This window comes from Haliaeetus albicilla, chromosome 10 (assembly GCF_947461875.1).
Source record: "Haliaeetus albicilla chromosome 10, bHalAlb1.1, whole genome shotgun sequence".
Classification (NCBI taxonomy): Eukaryota; Metazoa; Chordata; class Aves; order Accipitriformes; family Accipitridae; genus Haliaeetus; species Haliaeetus albicilla.
In genome coordinates, this window is record NC_091492.1 from 39,945,957 (window position 1) to 39,967,831 (window position 21,875).

General features: G+C 50.9%; 2 protein-coding genes across 2 annotated transcripts; both read right to left on the reverse strand.

Annotated features, from left to right (window-relative positions):
• Positions 1 to 21: 21 nt before the first annotated feature.
• Positions 22 to 6,955, reverse strand: UNC119B (unc-119 lipid binding chaperone B). Its single transcript, XM_069795225.1, has 5 exons — positions 6,707 to 6,955; positions 6,286 to 6,399; positions 5,656 to 5,767; positions 5,251 to 5,423; positions 22 to 4,336 (listed from the first exon to the last, which is right to left on the reverse strand). Exons 1-5 carry the CDS (start codon positions 6,912 to 6,914, stop codon positions 4,224 to 4,226), a joined length of 720 nt encoding a protein of 239 aa, XP_069651326.1. The 5' UTR covers positions 6,915 to 6,955; the 3' UTR covers positions 22 to 4,223.
• A 1,390-nt stretch (positions 6,956 to 8,345) lies between these two features.
• MLEC (malectin) lies at positions 8,346 to 21,237 on the reverse strand. Its single transcript, XM_069795226.1, has 5 exons — positions 20,962 to 21,237; positions 17,334 to 17,512; positions 15,782 to 15,958; positions 15,571 to 15,628; positions 8,346 to 14,402 (listed from the first exon to the last, which is right to left on the reverse strand). The coding sequence occupies exons 1-5, from the start codon at positions 21,191 to 21,193 to the stop codon at positions 14,173 to 14,175; spliced, it is 876 nt and encodes a 291-aa protein (XP_069651327.1). The 5' UTR covers positions 21,194 to 21,237; the 3' UTR covers positions 8,346 to 14,172.
• Positions 21,238 to 21,875: the final 638 nt, after the last annotated feature.

Genomic DNA, 21,875 nt, shown 5'->3' on the forward strand with positions numbered 1-21,875 from the left:
CACAAGCCCGGGCAGCACCTGTGCGAAAAGGGAAATTCTTTATTACTATTGCTGGTGACAAAATAACATTTATACAAATACATCGTCGGAGGGCGGGGGGGGGCCGCCGGCACCGTGCTGGGACCCAGAGAGGGAGCCAGCGACCCCGGGACTGAAGGGGCACGGCCAGCACGGCTGGCCTCAGCCCAGAAGGGCCACGGGAGCGCGCGGAGGGGACAGCACGGAGGAGGTCGACGCGCCAGCAGCCCAAAGGCCACGCTGTGAGAGATACAAATACGTGTCCTGGAACAGCACTGAGATCCGGGCAGAGGGAGAGGGTGGTTGCTGGTGTTCATTGTTTCCCTTTGCTGCGGAGGAAGAGGCGATGACTCCGCCAGGCCGCCGTCCCTTAGCCTTGTCTTCATCATAAAGCTCCGGGGAGATGGCAGTGTTCGCATCCGAGGATTTCACCCGATACCGGGCCACGCTCTGGGGTAGCACAAGGCTCGGTAGCTTGATGCGACAGGACAGCAGGGCAGAAGACAAACACTGGGAAACAGCTGAAGAGGACGTAATGAAACACAGAGCTGAGAAGTAGAGTTACCACGTTTGGACCTTACTGCTTCGCCACCACCTTCCTCATTCATTTCTCGCTTCTAAACGCTTGTTTTATTCTTCCTGAACCCTCGGATAAGTGGAATAAACATCCTCAAGCACCAGAGAGGAGGCTGCTGCTTCTCTGCAGCAAGAGACATTGAAAATCCTAAGGAAAACACACAAAGGAAGATACTTCCTACCAAAAATGGAGGACAAGGACAGCAGTACCCAGTCCATGCAACAAGAGACGACCTTCCTTCACAAGGTGCAATATGTCAGTCAATCGTGAAAATAGCTGTCCAAGAAAACTGCTTGCATTGATCCAAAGCACTCGCCTCAATGTGAAAAAGAGGTCCTGGTGCTAAGAGGACAAATACTGGAAAGATTTAGCATGAGTTTGTGGGTTTGGTCCCTTTTTTTGTTAGAGCAGAACACAGTATGATCCCAACTCTTTCTTCTTTCCAACTCAACACACAACCTGAGAGAAGCTGTCTGCACAGATACCTCTTCCCTTGCTCAAACTTCAACCTGACAGCATCAACCTGAGACTGACAGCATCTCCCTTACGTTCAGCACCTGGCTAGGACAGACCATCCACCTGAAAGGATGAGATCCCATTGGAATTTCTTCCTAGCTCACTGGCATGAGGAGCTTTGGCCCACCATTAAAGCATCAGAGCACACAATCCAGAAGGAAGATGCTCTGTTAAACCATGTTTACCAAAGACATCATCCCTGCCACAAAGAGAAGACACTTTATAGAAAACACCTAAGAGAAAAAGTAACCTTAGGGAAGTGGCCAAAGTGGGGACAGGAGTTTTGAAACCCCTGACTTTTTGGATTACAATCAACTTTTTCAGTGCTGGGTTGCCCTCTTGTAGGGACTTTTTTTTCCTGCAGCATGCTTTTTGGGCAAAGACCTTCTAATTTGGCAAAGCAAACACATTCGGCTAGAAACTGAGGGGTGCTACTGCTGCCTGCAGGTCTTCCCATTTTCCTCCAGTTTTCCTTTTCTTATTGCTCAATAGCTGATACATTCACCAATGCGAAAGCAACTGCTTCAATGCTTTTTTCTCATCACTACTGGCATCAAATGCCTCATTGACATCTGGCAGAGCGCTCTCCTGCTGCCAGTCGCATTCTGCAAAGCAGCAGCTAGATGGCACCCACACTCCCTACAAATAGCCCGACCGACCGTGCAGAGCTGCACGCTGACTACTACTAACGGCTCACACAAATCGTCATTTGCCCGTACAGTGATTTCTGCTGCTCGCTCTGGCAACAGTCCATCTTCCTTTTAAGAACCTTTACGCAGTGGCATAGAAAACAGATGGGAATCATCACACTGATAAGAAAAGCAAGAGGTTGCTTCATGCAGAAAATGCAATAAAAGTAACATTTAAAGGCACCTGGATTTATACTACATACAAATTCAGCTCAATATGCTCAAATTTCCCAGGGAATAACTAGCAGGCTCTTCAGACGCTATCCTGAGCATCTCAGAACTCTTCAGGATGAAAAGCACACTTCCAGGCAGTTCTGCCTTGTCACAACTAACTTCCAGCAAAACAAATGTTTCCCACCTTCCCTGGCACGGCACGAGGCCTTCTGAAGACAATCGCTGCAAGAGGCATCTCAAGCTCCACCTTACAAGCAGCTTTAACTAATTCTGAAATATCTAAACAAGATTGCCTAAGTGCCTTTAGAGATGCTGGAGGGGATTGATGGTAGCAGAACTGTTCTTCATCTTTCAACCACGTAGACCTTGCCCCTCTGCATTCCCAAGACATTTGTTGTGGTTGCTCATAATTAATGCTCCACCCAGAACAGGTCATTTGTTGTGGTTAATCATAATTAAATATCTTCCCAAGAGCTGGATATTCTTTCATGGCTGCCACCCCACATACTCTCACTGCTTACCCTGATGCCAGCTGATCTTCTACGCCAAAGTCAGTATCGTTAATCTGCGAGGTAAAGGCAGTGGCTTCCTATTGCTGTCTACGCGTTAACAGGCTCCAGGGTGTGATGCCCACCCCACTTAATCCTGCTAAAACATAAACTACACTGAATCTTACTTAACACAATAGGTAACCAACTGTGTCCACGAAGGAGTTAGGTTTCAATTGTCTCAAGGAACAAATAGAACTAATACTAGCAAACATCTCTAGTCTAGACACAACTTAACTGCCACGTACGAGAGACACAACTGACCAGCCCAGCAAGGACACAGGAAAAATGCCAGTCTTGAGAGACACCAAAATAAGCAGAAAAGGGTTTGTGTGGCTGCTGGGAAGACATGGGTCTCCTTTTCCCACTGCATCTTGATACTTCCTATTGCCAGACCCCAAACACAGCTGTGAAATACGCCCTCTGGTCTGGTGGTAACTACCTTGGCAGAAGAACTTCCTAAACAATAAATAGGCAGCTAAGTAGGCAAAGCAGCGATGGGAGCTCAAACTATTAAAGAGAATCATGTAAATTCTCGCTTTGTCAGAATCTCACTCCGTAACACTGAGTGATCTGACCCGGGAAGCTTTTAGCTACTAATATCTCAAATGAAACAAAGCAAATGAGTTCATAACACCACCATCTTTCCTTCCAGCACCTCTGACAGATCATTCAGTTTTAAAATTAGAGAGATTGAAGCCCAGGAAGCTCTGCTTCCTACACATTTTTCAAGGCATTTTCCCACATTCTCCCTTTTTCCTCTAAGCCCCACTAGACTGACACCTCCCCTCCACCCGAGCTAGACTGACAACGTGCCGTCGATCTAAAAAGCAATACACTCTGTAGCAAGAGCCAAAATTCCTACACAAAGGGAAGAAGGAGAAATGGTAAATATAATGAGATTAACTTCAGCTCTAAGGTTGACCCCTGAGCTCCAAAATGCAACAATTTGCTCACAAGAGCTCAAACAGAAATGCTATCAGACTGACTCGATGACCAACCTGGATAAAGCCCCTTTTTTCCCCCCCTATCTCGTATCTCTAGTGAAATCTCTGGCAAGACACAGATTAAACTGTTCTCAGGGGCACCTCAGGCCCCTGGAGGCAGAAGGAAGATTCTTGCACTGCTTAGAAGCTGAATTAGTCTCTTATCTTTCCCACTGGAGAATACTGGGATGCGCCCTAAAAAACAACATCAGCCATGCTACAAACTAAACCACTGTGCACTAAAGAGATGATCTATCCACCCAAAGAAAAGATCTGCTCTTTAGGCATCACTGGCTACTTGAAGGGGTAAAATTTTCCTGCTAAGAAATAGCTTCCCCGAACAATCTGACCTCTTGAAAGAGGGTAGTCACCCAGCAGGTGAAATATCAGAAGCACTAAAGGTGCAACCTAACTATAAAGACTGTAACAGCAAGAATTTTCTAACAGTGCCTCTGATCCATGACCTAACCAAGGTACCAGAAGGTAACCAGAAATAAGAGAGTGAGAGGCAGGATACGTTGAATGTCAGATAGAGAAGTGTTGCAGGGAGATTTCCTTTACTTTCATGAGCTGTCGTCTTTGCTTCATGTTTTCAGCCTCATGCAAGGAGAAAAGGTTTGGCAAGAAGCCTTGTTGCACGAGGCAGCAACTCCAGTCCACTCCTGGGCATCTGGAACGGTTAACAGCATCACAGCATCCAGCGGACTTAGAATCATTACTGTCCTCCATTGTAAGCATAGTCGGCTTTGTTGTGCATAATCAACTTGTTGTCCACAAAGTAAAAGCTGTCTGAGCGGGTCTCGTACGGATTTTCAACCATCAGACGGACTGTGAAAGAGAAAGCTCAATTATATTCAAAAGCCTGCCACACTCCACTGGACAGCACGAAGTCAGAGTGTAAAAAGGACTGCCACTCTGCTGGATTTACCAGGCTGATGCTCTGCCCTACCCAAGTAAGAGAAGCAAACTGCTCCGCTGAGCATGCTTCAAAAGCTCTGGCCTGCCCCTTCCTATTCTTCCTATTCACAGGACAAGTGCTGTCAAAAGCAAACAAAGGGGGATCGAGTAATCTCACACAAGACGACCTTAGAAACTGTCAGAGCCACCACTAGAGCAGAGCAGCAATCACATCTGTGAGCAGAGAGGTAGCAATCTGCAAACAAAAAAGCAGTGGCACTCCCGACACGTACAAAGGCGGGGTACAAACTCCGCGCCTCCCCCTGCACCTAGGCAGCTACAGAAGGGCCCACGTACTCCTGCTCTATCCACCTCCTGAGGTCAGACATACCCTGCGCAATGTATATTTGCAGAGATCTTGGTAGGCTCAAAAACACACCTCTCAGAGAAGAGCCAGTTCTGTTCCAAAGCAGGAGGCTCAAGCCCTAACAAGCAAGTGAAAACAGATGCATGGCTATGAAGAGAACCCTTTTTCAGGGTTCTGTTATCTTCTGGGCTACACTGTTAGGCATCAGACATGTCAGCCCCGTGACTCTGATCAGTTCTTGCAGCCCGTGACTTGACAACACAGGCTGTCTTGGGCTTTCATTTTCAAAGGAGAATTTGCAGCACAAATCTGTAATTCAATCAAGATTACACACAGCTCAAACCAGGAACCTGTATCTATTTCTTTTTGTCACCCCCATCCCCATCACAACTTCTTTCACAAGCAGAGAGAGGGAGAAAATGAGCATATGCACAGACACAAACAAAACACAACTCAGTGTGGGAAAGGAGATACTTACTAAGGTCTTCTGAGAGCTGAGGGAATTCATAAATGTGTTCACATGTGTTCCTGCTACTGGGAATGCAGAAGCCAAAATCAAAGTCAAAGTTCTTCAGCAAGCGATCTCGGAAGTAATGTCTCTCAATCATTCGAAAGTTCGACACTGGCTTTTCTCCCACTGTGAATTCCACTCTGTATGCAAAAAGTAGGAAAAAACAGCTAAGACGACATACCTCTCTTCCTATTGGGAAGAACAGAGCCTTGGACCCAAGACTACACAAGAATCCAACAGATCATTCCAGAAAGAGAGACTTTGATATTTGTAGTGTAAGATGAGTTCTCTCTAGGCTTTGACTCAGTTTTGTTATAAACTGTCAAGTTGTAAATATCTGATTCTCCCTCCTTTCTATGGACTCATACTCACGTTGCACCAACAGTCCGAAGACGGAGAAATGCTGGGGTGAACTGGTAACGAACAAAGCGGCCTGCACTAGCGTCCAGTTCACTGTTGTCATCGTCATCCTCATCATCTTGCTCTAGAAAACACACCAGCTCAGAGTTATTCTGCTAATAGCATACATGTAAGGTAATACTGGCTAGCGGGTATATCAGGACAAGCTGGCTATTACTTAGGCACTGAACCTAAAGGTGTCTAATAATTAGTCTGAGTTCATACTGGCACTAAGTAATAAAGAAAAGATCTGCTATAACAGCTGGTGCAGCCTTGGTGGCTCCAGAGCTGAAACTACCCTCAACCTCACAGGATATCCCCGCTCACAAGTGCTAAAGCACATGAAAGACGCTTTGTACCACAACCAGCCAACAACGGAAGATCTGCAGTTGATAGTACTCCCCCGTGTTACAAAAATCACTTCACGTTTTTACGACAACAAGTTTCTTAGCAGAAGTAAACTCAGTCCTATGCTTAAAGGAGAAGAATTTAGTCACCAGGACATATCAAAGGACCTTTCTGCTTGGTTTGCGTGGGTTCTGCGTTGCAACTTCTCAGCTTGGCAAGCCTCTCTACCCTCCCTGCAATGTTAGCGTGACATACCTGAAGCAGATGGCTTTGCAATTTCAAACAGCACTGTTCCAGTTTCAAGGTCCCGGATCTTAAACCTGGTGAAGTCGATGTTGTAAATGTTGTCTTCGGGTTTGCATAAATAATCTAGAAGAGAAAGAAAACATATAGTAGCATTTCAAAAGATCTCTGAGCAATTACCAGAGGATTTTTTAATTTTTTTTACCAACCCCAGCCCGTTAAGATACATACTGCAAGTTGTTTTGCAGAAGCGTCAGGAAAGCGGGACAAAACTGAGGCTAGAAGAAACAAAGGCACACTAGGTGCCAGGGAGCAGAGCAAGAAAGGGAAGGGATCGGGACAGAAGAGCAGAGATCGGCAGCTCAGAGGGAAAAAGAAAAACCCCAAACCAACCAACCAAACAAAAAAAAAGCGCTCCCCGGCCCGCACTCACTCTCCGTCACCCGGCACAGCCCCAGGACGTGCTCGGGCCGGACGGTCTCCAGCGCCAGCAACTCGGACTCGGTCCACGGCGGCCGCGGCGCCGCGTCGGTCGAGCCGCGCCGCCCCCTCAGGCGGCTGAGCGGCCCCCCGGTCCCTGGCGGCGGCTTCTTCTCCGGCCCCGCCGCCGCCGCCGCCGCCCTCGCCTTCGAGCCGCTCATCGCCCCGCCGCCGCCAAGATGGCCGCCGCCTCCCTCGGTAGCTATGGGAGCGAGAGGCGGGGCCGCGGCGGGTCAGAGGGCGCGGGCGCTGCCTAGCAACGAGAGGGGCCCCGCGAAGCTAAGCAGGACCCGCCGCGGCCGTGGCCGGAGGGGAGACCCGGCGAACCGTGTCGCGACCCGTCGCCCGTGGAGCCCCGACACCGAGCAACCCACCTGGCGGGCGTCCCCGGCCCGGGGCGGCAGCACCTCCCTCCCGGGGCTGTGCACAGCGGGGCGGATGGCAGCGGGACACGCCGGGTGGAAAAGCTGGGAGGTACCTGAGGAAAAGAAACGCCAAAAAAAAAAAAAAAAAACCCCAAACAAAAACCCCTCCCGGGTGTCCCCCTGAGAGCCCTGGTCTTTTTAGGGAACGGTGGCAAGCGCTTTTCGGGAAGCAGCCACGAGCCGGCGTGGGGATGCCATGGGGCGCACACCCCACTGCTGCCCTGGGCTGGGGACCCCCCGTCTGCTGTCCCCAGGGAGCAGATACTGGACCAGTGTCCCCAGCCTGGTGGGAGGGACTGGGGAGATCCCGCAGGAGCATCACACCAAGGAAGCGATGCATTTCTTCCCCAAAAGAGGGGCTACCCACCAGGTGCGGTAGGCACCGAAGAGCTGCCAAGAGCCACCTCCAGCCCTTCGGGGAACCGGGGCAAGAACAAGAAACATCCACGTCCTCTTTTCAGGCTTCAACCAACGCTCAACATGCTCAAGATGACCGCAACCAGATTTAGAGCAGTGGTTAGTGACGTTCGCTGCTGCTCGCAAGCGGCACGCGCCTGCTGCTGCCAACCGAATGCTATTTCAAACAAGCCTGCCCACGCCGGAGCTCCCAAATCCTCCTCGCTGCATCGGGTTTGGTCCCTCCATCCCGTGCCCTAGGAAGGACAGACCAAAGACCCAGGCTGTCTGGCAGAACGGCTGCTCTGCGTGGGGCCAGGGTCCCTTATCCCCCCAGAGCAGGCACCTGGAGGAGGAAGGAGCTGCTTTCAATCTGCTCCAGCTCCAGCCCCTTCTGACCGCCTCTGACGCAGCTTCAAGCCGAAATCGGGGCAGCCTGCAAAACCCGAGAAGGTAGGTTACGTATCTGGTGTTCCTGATCTGAGCAGGAAGCAACAAGGTCCACATCAGCACTTTTTAAGAGGATGTTATACCATTCAACTTGCACTCCATTGCCCGAAACAACCCGCAAGAGAATGCCGGGGCTGTACCGGAGGCAGGCAGTGGCAGGGAGAGGCTCTGGGCTGCAGCAGCGGTGGGATATTAAACTGCATCTCGGCAGAGCCTGCAGTCCCCTCCGCAGTGCAGTCAAGTCTCGGCCTCCCGCACCACGAGTCGTAAAGCAGAGGGGGCTCCTCCGCCCCCCACCACCAGAAAAGAGGGACCACCTCATCCAAGTGACAATATAATTTTGTTTATTTTCCTTTAACACACTGCTGGTTAAAACTGCCAGACAGTAGATTTCAGAACATTCCCTCAACCAAACATCCTGGGGAAATTAAAAAATAAAACCGCTACCATGTACCAAAAATAAAATAACCCACCCCCACACCCATCTTTTCCCCCAAACTAGTCCCTGCAAAGCCAATGCAATCAGAAATAGACATCTGTGCTTTTCACCCAGGGCCCAAGCTTGCTGCAAAACAAACTAAAAAAAAAAAAATGTCACTGCAAGTTGTTATAACACAAAGCAATGGACAGTAAAATAAAAAATCCTCCTTCAAAACCCTTTGTGCTGGTGACAAGTACAGATGGAGATCTCTCCCCACACTGCTTTAGCCTTTACAGACAACTTAGACCTGCAGTTTCAAGTAGTTTGTGATGTGTCCTTAATGCCAACGGCACGGGTCACTTCCACGTGTCCCAGCCTCCGCAGCCAAACCCTACGGAGCAGCGGGACAACCTGCCAACGCTAAAAGCTGCTACGACGATGGGAGCCAAACATCGCTGTCACCTGCCCAGCATCTCGCAGTCCTGGCTACTGCCCCCTGGCACAAAGCACAAATCCTGCCTCTGCTCTCATGGTCTCCAGGGCTGCTTTACCAACCTGGCTGCTTCTCGAGTGGGAAAGCCCTGAACACACGCAGCCCCCATAGAAACTGTGGAAAACTCAAGCCCCGACTTGCCAGCAAGTTTCCAGACACTGCTTCAATCCAGCACCCTAGTTCAGGAACTGTTATAGTGTGACAGAACAGCCATGGCAGCACAGGCAAGCACATCCCCACTACACGGGACTGGCAACAACTCCAGGGCAGAGATCCTGCGTTTTCTAGATTCACACTCTCCCCAGTTAAACTGGTTCAAGCTGTACTTTGCCCCTTGCCTTGAAATCTCCATCACACAAACTCTTTAGCAAAGACCTCTGATGTTTGCAAAAGATTATTCACATTTTCTACTCAGCCAGCACTGTTTCTAGGAAGGAGGAAAGCACTTCTGTTTTGTTGATTACTTTTTTTTCTTTTTTTTTTTTTTAAATAAAGCACTTCTTGGGAAAAAAAGAAATCAAAACATATCAACAACCTGCAGTAGCGTCCCACTGATCAGACTGGGGACAGTGCCGCCCCATCCCTCCCCCTCCCACATCTTCCCCCCAATCTCCAAAAATAGTATTTAATATACAGCAATAAACTCTGAGCAAGCCAGAGTCCCGGAAGACATGGACCTGCTTTCACCTCTCCCATCCAGCCTAGCACCATTTCAATGCGGCTGCTACTATACTCCTGGGACAAATCCGTTCGGATCCAAGGTGAAATGCACGTGCCCCAGCCCTGCTGGGCAGCGCACAAAGCAGGGGTGCAGCACAGGAGGCCTATTCGTGTAATCACATTTCATGAGCCTTCACAGCTCCAGCCTGGTGTTGTGTTTGTGCCGTTGAGAATACTTGTCTGAGCCTATTTGGGACTAGCCAGTGAAGACAGACTGGTGGAACCAGGCTGACGTTAAAAAAAGCATCCTTGAATTGTATTAGACTTTGGCATTTGTTGTGGAGATGCAGAAGCTCCAGTAGGTAAATTAGCTCAGTGCTGGCTCAGCTCCCATTTCCCTTGGATTCTCAGCAAGGATATTTCCTTCTCTGCCACATAAGTGCAAGAAGCAGACGGATCTCTCCCACATTTGAGCACCAAACAGAGCCTGAAACACTTGGTACTTCGCAGCTGCTCAGAATCTGTCTCATATCAAGGGCTGAAGCTGCTCTTGCTGGTCCTCTCCCTCCTCCTGCTGTTTTCTATCAAAGACAGGTCTGTTCAGCCCAGACTTCCCCTATCAAGACATTTCCCTGGCTGTTGCAACCCCATTTCAACTTAAAGAAAGGCCAAGAGACAAAGCTCAGGTCTCTGCTCCCTGTTCAAACCCAAACGGTGCAGTGCAAGCCCTCAGCGAGTGAGTTTGGGGGGCAGGACCCTGCAAGTCACACTCTGCACCCAGAAGCTGTAAGCACCATACGACTACCAGGACCTAGCCATGACTCACTCAGCTTTGAACTGCACAGACACGCAGGCACCAGACTGTCTGGAAGTTCTCCATCCTGCCTTCGGGAGATTTCTGGGGGAGACCAGACCTGAAAGAGCTCTTCCAGTTGTTCTATCCCCTGCTAGGCTTTTTTTCCATTGACCTTAAGGGCTGGAACCAAAGATACTTGCTCACAGTCCTCTGCTTCAGCTGTGACCTCCAGAGCTGGCATTCAGGGATACTGAGACAATCCCCAGCTGATCACAAGGGCAGGGAATGCCTGTCCCTTAGGGGAAAAAGAAAAAACAGCTCAGAAGCTCCTTAAAAAAAAAAAAAAAAAAAAAAGCTGCTTCTTCAAATAGACTTTTATTCAAAGCCTGATACAAAGGCACCAAAAAGAGAAGGTAATTCATTTGGCTTTCTGCTCACTGCCACATGGGATACTCAAAAGGGGCAGAGCTGTTGTTTTAGTCACAAACACACAAGAGGCAAATGGCCTGGCTTAAAGGTATGAAAGGAGGGACTGATGAGGGGATAATTAAAATAGGCTTTGGAACCACTACCCTGAGGCTGGATTCAGGCCCAAAACATGATTGATGGTGTCACCTCCCCTTTATGAATTGGAAGCTTTACTAAAATTGCCTTATCTGCCCCTCTCTACACAACTGCTGCATGAACCAAGCCAGGGTCTGTTCTGACCCAGCTCCCCACATTGCTGCACAAGGACACGTACTTCTCCTGCCTGCTGCCAGCTGGAGGCAACGAAGCACAAACAGGCTTATCTCTAACTAGTCTCAGTTAAACGTCTTGGATATTCTCTCAAACACCCGTGCTGGAAAGCTACAGCCAATCCAAACTTTTTCTTTCCCTGGTCAGGACCGAGTACCTCATTATACACATCTGTCTGGCTTGCAGGTGCCAGACAGAGATGGCAAGGGGAGCCAGCCTGAGTATGCCATTCCCAGTGAGGTGCTGACTGGTTATCCCCTACCATCCTCCCGTGTTCCCACACGCTTTGTTTGAAGGCTCCTTCCGAGGCAAACCTGTCTGGAGGGGATGGACCAACAAGGAAAACTGTTCACAGCACCACAACAGGGTCAGGAACTCCCCAACCACCAGCTTTGCAGTGACAAAGATGCACAAAACCAGAGCAGAAAACAACTAAATTGAAGCCATGAAGGATGAACTATTCCTCCTCCCTATTCTTATTCAAATAAGACAAAGTCATTTGAACTGAGCAACTAGAACACAACAGATCACACTCTGCACAGCTTTGCCTTAGGGCGGCTGATGGCACCAAATGGGTGCCTGGGCTGCCAGGAGAGGCAGGGATAAACTGTCCTAGAAGATTTGTCTCTGACTTTTGCACACCTAAATGCACACCCCTTTTCTCATGCTAGGCAAGGTGCAGAGATTACTGGGTGAGCCACAAGAAGCTGAGTGATTCCTTGCTTCAAGGATGCTCAAATAAAATGCAACCTAAAAGGCCTGGAGGAGAACAGAGAAGCTTGCTTTCAAGCCCAGGTTCTTTGCTTAACAAATCAGCGCAGTCCATGCTTCTCAAAACTGATAAAGATCTAAAGGTCTGTGTGCTCCAGTGAGAGCAATCCCAAAAACGCTGGAGAATCTCTGCAGGCACCACCACCAAACAAAACAGAGCTCATATTTATAAGAGTTTTATAAGTACTAGGATTTTAACAGCAGCTAGAAGGCAAAGTAGACAACTTCAGGCTTACCACCTTTTCATCTTAAGGTTTGTTCTTAAGATCTGCTCTCTGTAAAGCCCATCTTCTCCTTCAACTGTGGCAGGGACGCTCGTCTTTCTCCCAAACTGGCTGTTACCACTTGTGCAATTGGAGAGAAGGTGATTAAGGTCCTTGCTTGCTTTTTAGCTCACAGACACAGAATCAGGGTCAGGCCTATAGCAGTGATGTATGTGATCAGAAAGGCAAGGTTCAGTGTCACTGCTGTAGAGAGCAGTGCTTTGACACCTCCCCCAGCTCCCGTTCTGGAGCTACTGAGCTGGCAGCTCATATCAAAGCTTGAGGGTTAGAAGGAAGCCAAGGCTTCAGCTCCTTGGGCCCAGCAGAGCAGAAAGGCTACTCCTCCAGTTTCCCTTCCAGAAATGAGGGAATTCTGCTGACCCTTCTCAGCTCAAAGAAAGGCTGGAGCCATTGCAGGGGGTCAAACCCAACCACTATGAAAACTCAGGCCCAGGGAGGAGCAGCAGCAAGGAGGACACCGCTCAGTGCCAGCGCTCCAGGTAGAGACAGCGTGAATTAAAGTCTTCTGCGAGCCCAGAGCTCACCAGCACTGAAGCTGACCCACAACGACCCAACCCTGCCTGGGACAGATCCTGCTCCAGCACACAGAACATCTCTCTCCCGCCAGCCAGAAGTGCTCAACATGTCAGAGGCCAAGACAGTGGGAAGGCAGCTCCTCGGGGCCCGCAGCTCTGGATCAGCAGGCGCAGTGAGGGCTTTCGCTCTGCTCAGCCTCTGTCTAGAAGCCTCTTGCAGAAATATCCCTGGGGTAAGCGGGTGACCTTGTCTCCAGTGTTCTGCTCACTTCCATATCTCTGGAGGGCAACAGACCACCTTGCTCTACAGTACTGAAATGTTGGACATTTGCCCCTTCACTACAGTGCCTTGATACGCAACAGGCCAAACTAACTGAAGACACTAACCAACTCCACTGCGCTTCTCACCACTGCAGGTAGGCCTGGTCCCTATGACAGGGAACAAGAGCTCACAGGGAGCATCCACGAGGTTGCTCCACTCTGTCCTACGGCACAGGTTGTTCACAGTCACGGGGCAGGGAGCTAACCGTTAGGAAAGTCAAGGAACAAGTCCAGAACCTCCTCTCTAGGCCATCTGATTCTCCGCTTCTTCCAAAGGAGAGGTCATTGGCCAGAAAGGGCAAAACAAGGAACTGGGCTTAAAATGAAACCTTTGAAAAGAAAAGGATATTAAAAGAAACAAAAGCCATAATCAATACAGAAAACAAGTGCATCTGATCAGACGCTAACAACGTCAGCCTCTCGCAGGCTACAGCAGAATCCCTCTGCAATGGATCTAACGTTACAATTGCCAAACTAGAAAAGTCTCTCCCAACTGGTGCAGCAAATCAGGCCAGATAAATCCCTCTGCTCCTGGCGCAGCTTGCAGTCCTAGGAGGAGAAGGTCTCCACAGAGGCTGAGCGGCTAGCTGGAGTCTTGGTAGCTTTATGCAGGCAAGTACCATACATAGTGTTGCACACATTCAGGGAGATGCTGAGCCAGGCTCTGTCCTCCATAGTCGTTAGTCACCCAACAGCACCACAACACTTCCACGCTCCCAGACAAAACGTGTACCCAGGCCTCGTTTTAAGAGCTGCTTCCCCGCTTAAGGAACCGTATTCCACCCAGCAAAGGCAAAGATCCTGCAGCACATGGCTTTCTCTCAATGTGGGACGTAGCCCAGGACCGGTAGCATCAGCTTTCAACAGCCCAATACACAGGCAGCCAGGACTCAGTTTACTCTTGGATGCCCCAGGGAGGATCGGAGGCTGCACATGGTGCGAAGGGGAAGGCGAGGGCCTCGCTGCTTGCTGGCAGGGGGAAGGTAAGCTCCTTCTTACCTGGACCTGCTATTCATTCCAAATGATTCATCTTTTTTTTTTTTTTTTTTTCCCTTAAATTATGAACAATATGGAGAAATTGAAAGCAACTGTGTTTGGTCCAACTCCTTCCCTCCCAGCCCCTTGGCTGATGCTCTGTGGGGCTTGCTCTCACAATCGGCAGAGGCAGAAGAGGGTAGGAATGAAGACACCGAAGGCCACCAATATAGGAAACATGAGGCTGCTGTTGTCCGAGGCATATGGGTTTGGTGTGCGTGGGCCTGACTGAACCCGGTTCTTATTTGCCTGTTTTTTAACACTGGAGCCATCATCATATTCATCTTCATCATCATCTTCCTCTTTTTTCTCCAGACCTGGGTGTGGCTGCAGCTTTGGAACATCTGTTGGGCAAGACAAAAGGTTGCAAGGAGACAGGATGTAATCTGGGAAATCACCCGAGTCACTCCCTTTCCCTCTCCCCAATCTAGCATGAACACGGGCGACAGGGCACATGACACCACATCAACACCACGGCCAAGGCACCCCAGAAAATAGGAGCATCCTCCCTCACAGAGGCTCACACCGCTATTTCTTTCCTCCATGATGCAAGAGCATCTAAAGACCCAGTCTGCAAAGAAAATTACATCCCTCCACCCCATCTACGTGTCACACAGGAGAAGTTACAGCACAAAAGCACACTTAAAGCTGACACAGTCAGATACTGCAGCTGCTCAGTGAGACCTAGTCAAAAACAAGCACCTGCTGCCTGCGGGACCAGCAGATACAGGTGCAAACAGGAACGGGAACAACTCTTTCCGCAAATGGTCCTACCTCACATCACTGCAACCCCCCAACCCCAGACCTATCAGAGCAGCATGGCCCAACCCCACTCAAATCCAGTCCTCTGAGCCTGGAGCCTGAATTGCAGGTCCCACACACAGCAAGGCACCACCTGGCCACAAGGTTACACACCAAATCTTCAGCTTGATGCTTTGGTCAGAGAGGGGTCCTAAACCTCCCCTGTTCAGGAGCTGGAGGGGCTCCAACTCCAGCACAGACTTACAAAGAGGGTGACGAAAGAGCAAGGACTTTACTAGCACTCCCCACTGCTATCAACAGGAACTGATATCTGGGAAAAAACACTGCCTTGTCCTCAAGCTGAGAAGGTAACACAAAGCTCCAGGTAAGAAACACTTAACTACTAGCTAAAACATCTCTGTAAATTACTTGTCTGCAGGGCTGCTGCTGACATCCAAGGCCAGAGGGAATTTATCTGTAGCTATAAGCTAAGACTGACCAGATGTGTCGCCTTCTCCTCTACTCCATATGCAGGAAGTCCTGAACCAAGTTGATTTTTCTTATTCAAAAAATGACACAGCTTTGTGTACTTGGAGGAGCAGGGGGACACTACGTGTCTATTTCATTCTGCAACTGCACTCTGTGGGAACTTGCTGAGAGAGAAACAGTTTTGGCAGAGGTGGGTCAGCAAGAACTATGATCTCATGGTCTGAGAAGCAACAGGCTGCTCTCCAAGGGGGAAGAGCCTTCTGGCTCAAAAACTGTGCTTACCTTCCACTGTTCCTTGCAGGATGTATAGGGCACAGATTTTCGGATTGTCATAGTAGCCCTAGAGAAAGCAAAGAAGGAAGTCAGTGCTGCAGCTTTAAGGCAAGAAATATTCTTCCCACCTACCATTACGTCTCCTCCTCCAGCACACAGCTGTATCACATGGCTGAAGGGGAAAAGGAAGATCAGGGCTCTGCCCAGAAAAGCTTATTACCTTTACAAACTCAATGTGGAGCTTCCCCGTGAACGTGGAAACCTCTCCCTGGACACTCAGTTTCCCCTTTTTGATACTCATGGGAATGATCTCATCGTGAGCTGTGCTGTGTCCAACTCTGTCAAAAATGTCCAAGTCCTTCACCACCACGTGGCCATTCAAGCGAACATCAAATACCTTCAGGTTGGAAGAAATGACAGAGTGTCAGAATGGATTCAGGCATGTGACGGTTGAAAGGGGAACAGAACAGGAAAGGTCTCTGCTTGTTATGCACTCAAGACCAGAAAGCATTGCAGGATGCACTGTCCCACCACACATGCTCCAATCCCTTGGGAAGGATTCAGAGCCCAAAAGCAGCCAGGTGAAGACGCTGAAGAATTAGCGTTGCTTTCAAATACCCTGAAACCTGCCTCCTCCTTTTAAAATAACCCCCACGTCTGCTGTTCAGAACTGAGGAGAGCACAATTTTATTCTGGTTTATTCATACTTTTCTTTCACAGCTTCCTTTCCACCTACTGGCTGAAGACCTGCTCCTACCACCTCAGGGTGGCTGTGGCACACCACACCCTAGGGAGTTAAGCCATTTCTAACTAACAGCCTGCAGCAGAGTAGAGAAGAGGAAACAAGCTAGTGAAGGACACAAGGTTTGAAGGAGGTAAAATGTTGAACTGCTAACCACATCTGTGAATTCAGAGTGAAAGTCCTCCTCAGGGCTGTAATGACTCAAACTTCACTCAGCACCTGGGGAATCCCAGCAGAACCACATGAAGGAAGAGGAACCAAAGATGCCTCAGCCCTTCACTTTAATCTGAGGCTGCTTTTTGCATCCATTCTGTAAGCCAGCCCCACCAGTTCTGTTCCCTGAAATACTTCTCTGGCAGGAAGGCAGCACAGTGCTTAAAGAGCAGGGCTTTAAAGAAGCTGATAGAGTCAGGGGAAAGCCAGACTAAACCACAGACCACTTCTGTCCCAATTTATCACAGGGCTTTGAGTTCTTTGTGCTTCTGCTTCCACGCCTTACATGAGGGATTTCAAAAGTGGACAAGGATTATTTTTCTCTAAAGAGCAATAAAGAGGGTTGAATTTAACTCTCTGCTTTCAGGATCAGTTTGAACCCATATCAAGTCTTACTACATTCTTAAAAATTGTTGTGAGTAGGTTATTTAACCCAGATCACTTCCCTGATTCAACCTCTGCAATTCTTTCTCCAGCACAAGCATGCTGTCAGGTCAGGAACAAGTGTTCAGGGAAAAGGCAAAAACACTTCTCAAAGCCAGCACAGCCTAAACAGATCATAAAACTCTAGTGCTAGTTATGTTTAGCTGCACATGTTTGAATATTTTCTAATGTGATTTTCCAAGCCAACTGTATATCTGGAGTGTGGAAGGGAGCTCAAAGTTTCAGAGCCCACGACAGCTCTAGGAACCAAGTTAACCATTAGCGCCTTACTTCTCTCCCCTCTCCAGCACGTAAAGCAGCAGAGGCAACTTGCACACACACAGTCTTAGCCAGGAACTCGCATCAAAGAGACAAGCACGGAGCTGTTGCTTACCTTCTGTTGAGATTGTGCAAAATAGACCTCCGCAAACTTCAACACCAGCACATAGTCACCCTCCTCTTTGATGGGAACTTCATAGCCAAAGGTTTCCTCGTTGTAACGCTCAGTCTGGTACAGAATCTGATCTTCTGCGTTGGACCGCAAGATTGGCAGCTTCATACCATAGTCAGAAGCTGGGTTTCACGCACAAAACAGTGAGAGGAAGGGTTAATTTCTGAGGCACACGGACGAGACACTTCATATACTCTTGAAGTGCTTAACTTTCTAAGTGGCAATAGCACTTATGCCCTCGTCAGACCTGTCTCCCCTCCTTGCTCTGACCAGGAGGAGGCACTACTGGAGCAGAAGTAGAAGTAGCCAAAGTCCTAGAACCCAGGCCCTGCAGAAAAACGGGCCTGGACATGCTACAGTTTAAGACGCTGTAAACTCACTCACACCGTTTCAGAAAGAAGAGTCTGTTTCACGAACAGGGCACAGAGCCAAAGGACTTGGCCATTGACTCCTGCTTCAAAGAGGAAAAACACCTAGAATATTTTTACAACAATTTCAGATTACAAATTCTGTGTACAAAAATTAAACAGTCAGCATAGGACTGACTTGACTCATTCATTCAACAGATTTGAAGTCAGCGGTCGATGGCATCAAGTTTAGAGACTCATCCTCCTCAAATGAAAACCTGGGGAACGGCAGAAGGGTGAAAAGCATTAGACATCTTACGAAACTCTTTCTTCTCACCACAGCCACGCAATACCTGCCAGCTTGAAGACAGGAAGAAGGAAGCAAGAAAGATACACAAAGGTTTCAAGAGCACCAGCAGCTCCATCAGCTGCTGTTCTTACAGCCATCCAGCTGAAACGGGCACTGTCTGCAGGCATCTGAACAGCCAGCCCCCTGAGAAGGGCCCAAACAACATTCCCAAATGGGACAATAACTGAGAAAATAACAGAAATCATAAAATTTGCCTCTTCTCATTCATTATTTCACCACCTCTAGAGCAGCCCTCAAAAGACCTTAACCCAACTTGACATTTTATTGTGTCAGGGTTACTGTACGAATGCAAACTGATGCACGCCTCAAGGGCTCCGAATCAAATAATTCTCTGGTGAAGGAGGGGCAGGAGGTAAGACTGTGGACACCATCTGCCCACTGGCACTTCAGGCAGGAGAAGTTGATCCAGACAAAGTTCTCTGCTGACACTTGCCATTTCCACCCCCATTTCCATGGGAACAGACACTGCATTGGCCAAGACAAAGCAAGAACTACTAACCCAGCGCACGTTGCCAAAGATGGAGCCAATGCAAACGAGCAAGAGGAACTTACTGCCAGTTCTTAGCCTCCTGTTTCACACAGAGCTACTCAGGCAATCTTCTACTTCTCTTTACACTTGAACCCAGGCGCAAAGGCTGAACACTCTAATCACCAGAAATACAGAGGGTGAAAAAGTTTAGCCTGTCCTCCCACACTGATATTTCTGGCCAGCTACAAATTACAGTGATAGCGAACTAGGGACTCCACAGAAGTCAGCTCCTGTTAGAGGAAAGCCTGAATAAGAAGAAAGTCCTTTAATATCCAAGAAGGTAACTGGAGAGGAAGACCTGTCACCTGTGTATCAGAGGTCTGTTGACATAGCTGTGGAAGCGAGCTTGATTTTACAGCGTGCTTGGTGTGCTGAGAGGTAGCTCACCAAGAGACGAGCAGTACCCATTAAGCTGCGACTCAACTATGTTTGGCACCTGGCTATTCTGTAATTGCCATCAGCACATTTTGTCCTTTAGGGCACAGCATCTGAACTGAGGCGTGAAAAAAATGGTTTTAATTTGCCCAGAGGCAGTACAGCCCAGAAACACTATCCCTAGGTCGTTTCCTCCCAGTCAGCCACCTATTTCTGCTGTAGCCATTACATGCCTATCAACACAGAGAGGAGTCCAGAGTAAACTGAACAATGGTGCAATAAAAAGCCATTGAGGGAAAAGCAGCTGAGAGCTCAAAGGGGTAAAGCCTCCGCTGTGCCTGGCACCGCTGGCTGAAGCAGGATTACTGTAACAGCCTGCTGTTCAGAGGAGACACCAGAGGCTTTCCCCAAAGGAAGAGCATGTCACAATGTGCTTGAAAAAGACTCTTTTTTCTCCTCAACTCAAAAATAAATTGTTCAAGTCCACAAGGACATTCTCCTTCAAGTCACACATGTGAAAGGTCTGTGAAGGGAAGCTGACCTACAGCAATCACGGCACCTTGTGTGACTGGGGCAGCCAGCTCCCACCAGGGGTGAAAAACTCCTCACAAACTGTGTTAGTATTTAAATGTGACCTCCCCTGTATCCATCGTGCCCAAACGGCTCTCTGGGATGGTAAGCAACGGCAGTCCTAGCTGTATAGCACAGGACAATCCTCACCATCCTACATGGAAACAGTGAAGGTTAGGCTTAAAAGTCAACAGCTCATCTTCTCTGCACTCCACCACTCACCTGTAACTGACAGCAGGAGCTGCTCAGCACAGGTAACTTTTCAATATGTTTGTGAATCAACTAAGTTTTGGTGCACCAATTACCAGAAACATGCAAAATTCGTACAACCGGAGCGGTTTCAAGGGGGGGTAGGAAAAGGTAACCCAAATGCAATATTAGTTCTCCATCCTGTCCTTACTGGTAGATAGGAAATTTTACTGATTCAGTAGTTAGAGCAGCTGATCATATCCCATCTGCCTCTACTTCTGCTTCTGTCCCTGCCCTGCTCTTGAACACCCTGCCAGGACTGGAGCAGTAGAACAGACCAGCCAGCTGCACCTTTCTCCTGCCCGGCCCCAGCACCGAGGCTCCAGCGACCAACCTGCCCTCCTCCCCGTTGGGACCAGTCTACTTGGCAGCAGGCATCGCCCCGCACCGCGAGCGATTCGGCTGCGCAGAGCAGGCGACGCGCGTTCTCTCGCTTTATACTGCGAGCGCTGCAGGCTGGGCTTCAAACTGGCAGATCTTGCTGTGGAAACTGGGGTCTTTCAGTGGAAAATGGGAGGGGAAAAAAAAAAAAAAAAGGAGCCAGGCGGCTGCATGCGGCCGGTTTGGCAGCCTGACCGCTCCCGTCGCCTTTCCAGCCGAAATTCCACTCCAGCCCGCGCGGAGCGACTTCCCCTCCGGCATTACACAACCCCGCAGCCCGAGGCCGGGAAAACCAGCCCGAAGCCCGCGGGGTTCATCCCGCCGCTATACCGGGGCCCAGGGCCCGCTCCGCCGCGGGGGTGACGGGGTGGTGGTAGTGGGGGGGGGGTCCCCACGGGTGACAAGTGCCGTGCGGGGACCGGGCCGGCGCTGCCCGCGGGGCCTCGCTGTGTGTGTGTCGTCCCCCCCCCCCGGGCGGCTGAGGGAGGGGAAGACCCGGCCTGCGGGCCTGCCCGGGCCGCCGCAACCCTGCGGGGAGACACACCGACCCTCCGTCGGGGGGGCCGGGGGAGGCGGGACGGGGCCGGGAGCCGAGTCCCGGACTCCCCCCCTACCACGACCCCGCCGACACAGGCGGGCCTCGGAGCTGAGGTGGGGGGGGGGGGGTGACCCGAGGGCGGCCCCACACCCCCACACCCCCCGCCGCGTCGGGCCACCCCCGCGGTACCGGCGCCCCGTCCCGGCCCTCACCTCGGCCCACGCGGCCCTCGAGCGGGTCCTTGCGGAAGTGGATGCCGTTCACGTCCACATGGGCATCGCCGCCCGCATTGACGGCCCAGACGACGCTGTCGGCGAGGCCGCCCGCCGCGCCCCGCGGCAGCAGCAGCAGCAGCAGCGGCGGCGGCGGCAGCAGCAGCGGCGGCAGCAGCAGCAGCAAGGGCGGCAGCAGCAGCGGCGCCCCGCGCGCCCCGGCGCCCACCATCTCGGGCTCCCGGCGCCGCGCCCGCCGCCCGCCCCTTCCTGTCCGCCGCCAGGGGGCAGCCTAACCCGCTGCCGGGGCGGAGCGCTCGCCGGCCAACCCGCGCGCCGCGCCGCGAATATTCATTTTTCTGCCCTCCTGCTATTAGGCGGCCGGCGGCCTTCGTCTGCATATTCATAAGGCGCCGGCCCAATAGGCGGCGGGAGCGGGCGCAGCAGGCTTGGTTGAGAGGCGAGGGGACGGCGGCGCGCTGCGGCGGGAGGCGTGCCCGGCGGGAGCGGGCCGGCCCGGAACGGAGCCGGGGAGTCGGTCCCTGCGAGCCGGGAGTGCCCAGGGCCGGTACCGCCCGCTCGGGGAGGGGAGCGAGGGTAGAACCGGCTCCCTCAGGAAGGAGCGGCGAGGAGGGACGAGGCTTCCCAGCGGCGTGTCCGGAACGGGGACGCAACCCGGCGAGCTCCCCCTCAGCGCCGGACGCCTGAGGGAAGAGCCCCGCCCCCTCCGCCCCTCCAATCAGGGAGCTCCAGCGCGGCCGGAACGCAAAGCACTGTGGGACGGCGGCGGGAAGCGGGGAGGCCGGCGGGTTGCCGAGGCGACGGGCGCCGTTGCGGCAGGACGGAGCGGGCCGGGACCGGGCCGGGACCGACGGGCAGCGAGAGGGAGGGAGGGAGGGAGGCGGAGGGGGGCC

Coding starts and splice junctions, on each gene's coding strand:
- UNC119B (XM_069795225.1), bottom strand. CDS start 6,914: ATGAGCGGCTCGAAGGCGAGGGCGGCGGCGGCGGCGGCGGGGCCGGAG. Junction 5,424..5,655: donor CTTCGGACTGTTGGTGCAAC/GTGAGTATGAGT, acceptor TTTTGCATACAG/AGTGGAATTCACAGTGGGAG. Junction 4,337..5,250: donor TCAGCTCTCAGAAGACCTTA/GTAAGTATCTCC, acceptor TCTCTTTCACAG/TCCGTCTGATGGTTGAAAAT.
- MLEC (XM_069795226.1), bottom strand. CDS start 21,193: ATGGTGGGCGCCGGGGCGCGCGGGGCGCCGCTGCTGCTGCCGCCCTTG. Junction 15,959..17,333: donor TTGCACAATCTCAACAGAAG/GTAAGCAACAGC, acceptor TCCAACCTGAAG/GTATTTGATGTTCGCTTGAA. Junction 15,629..15,781: donor TCCACATTGAGTTTGTAAAG/GTAATAAGCTTT, acceptor TGCTTTCTCTAG/GGCTACTATGACAATCCGAA.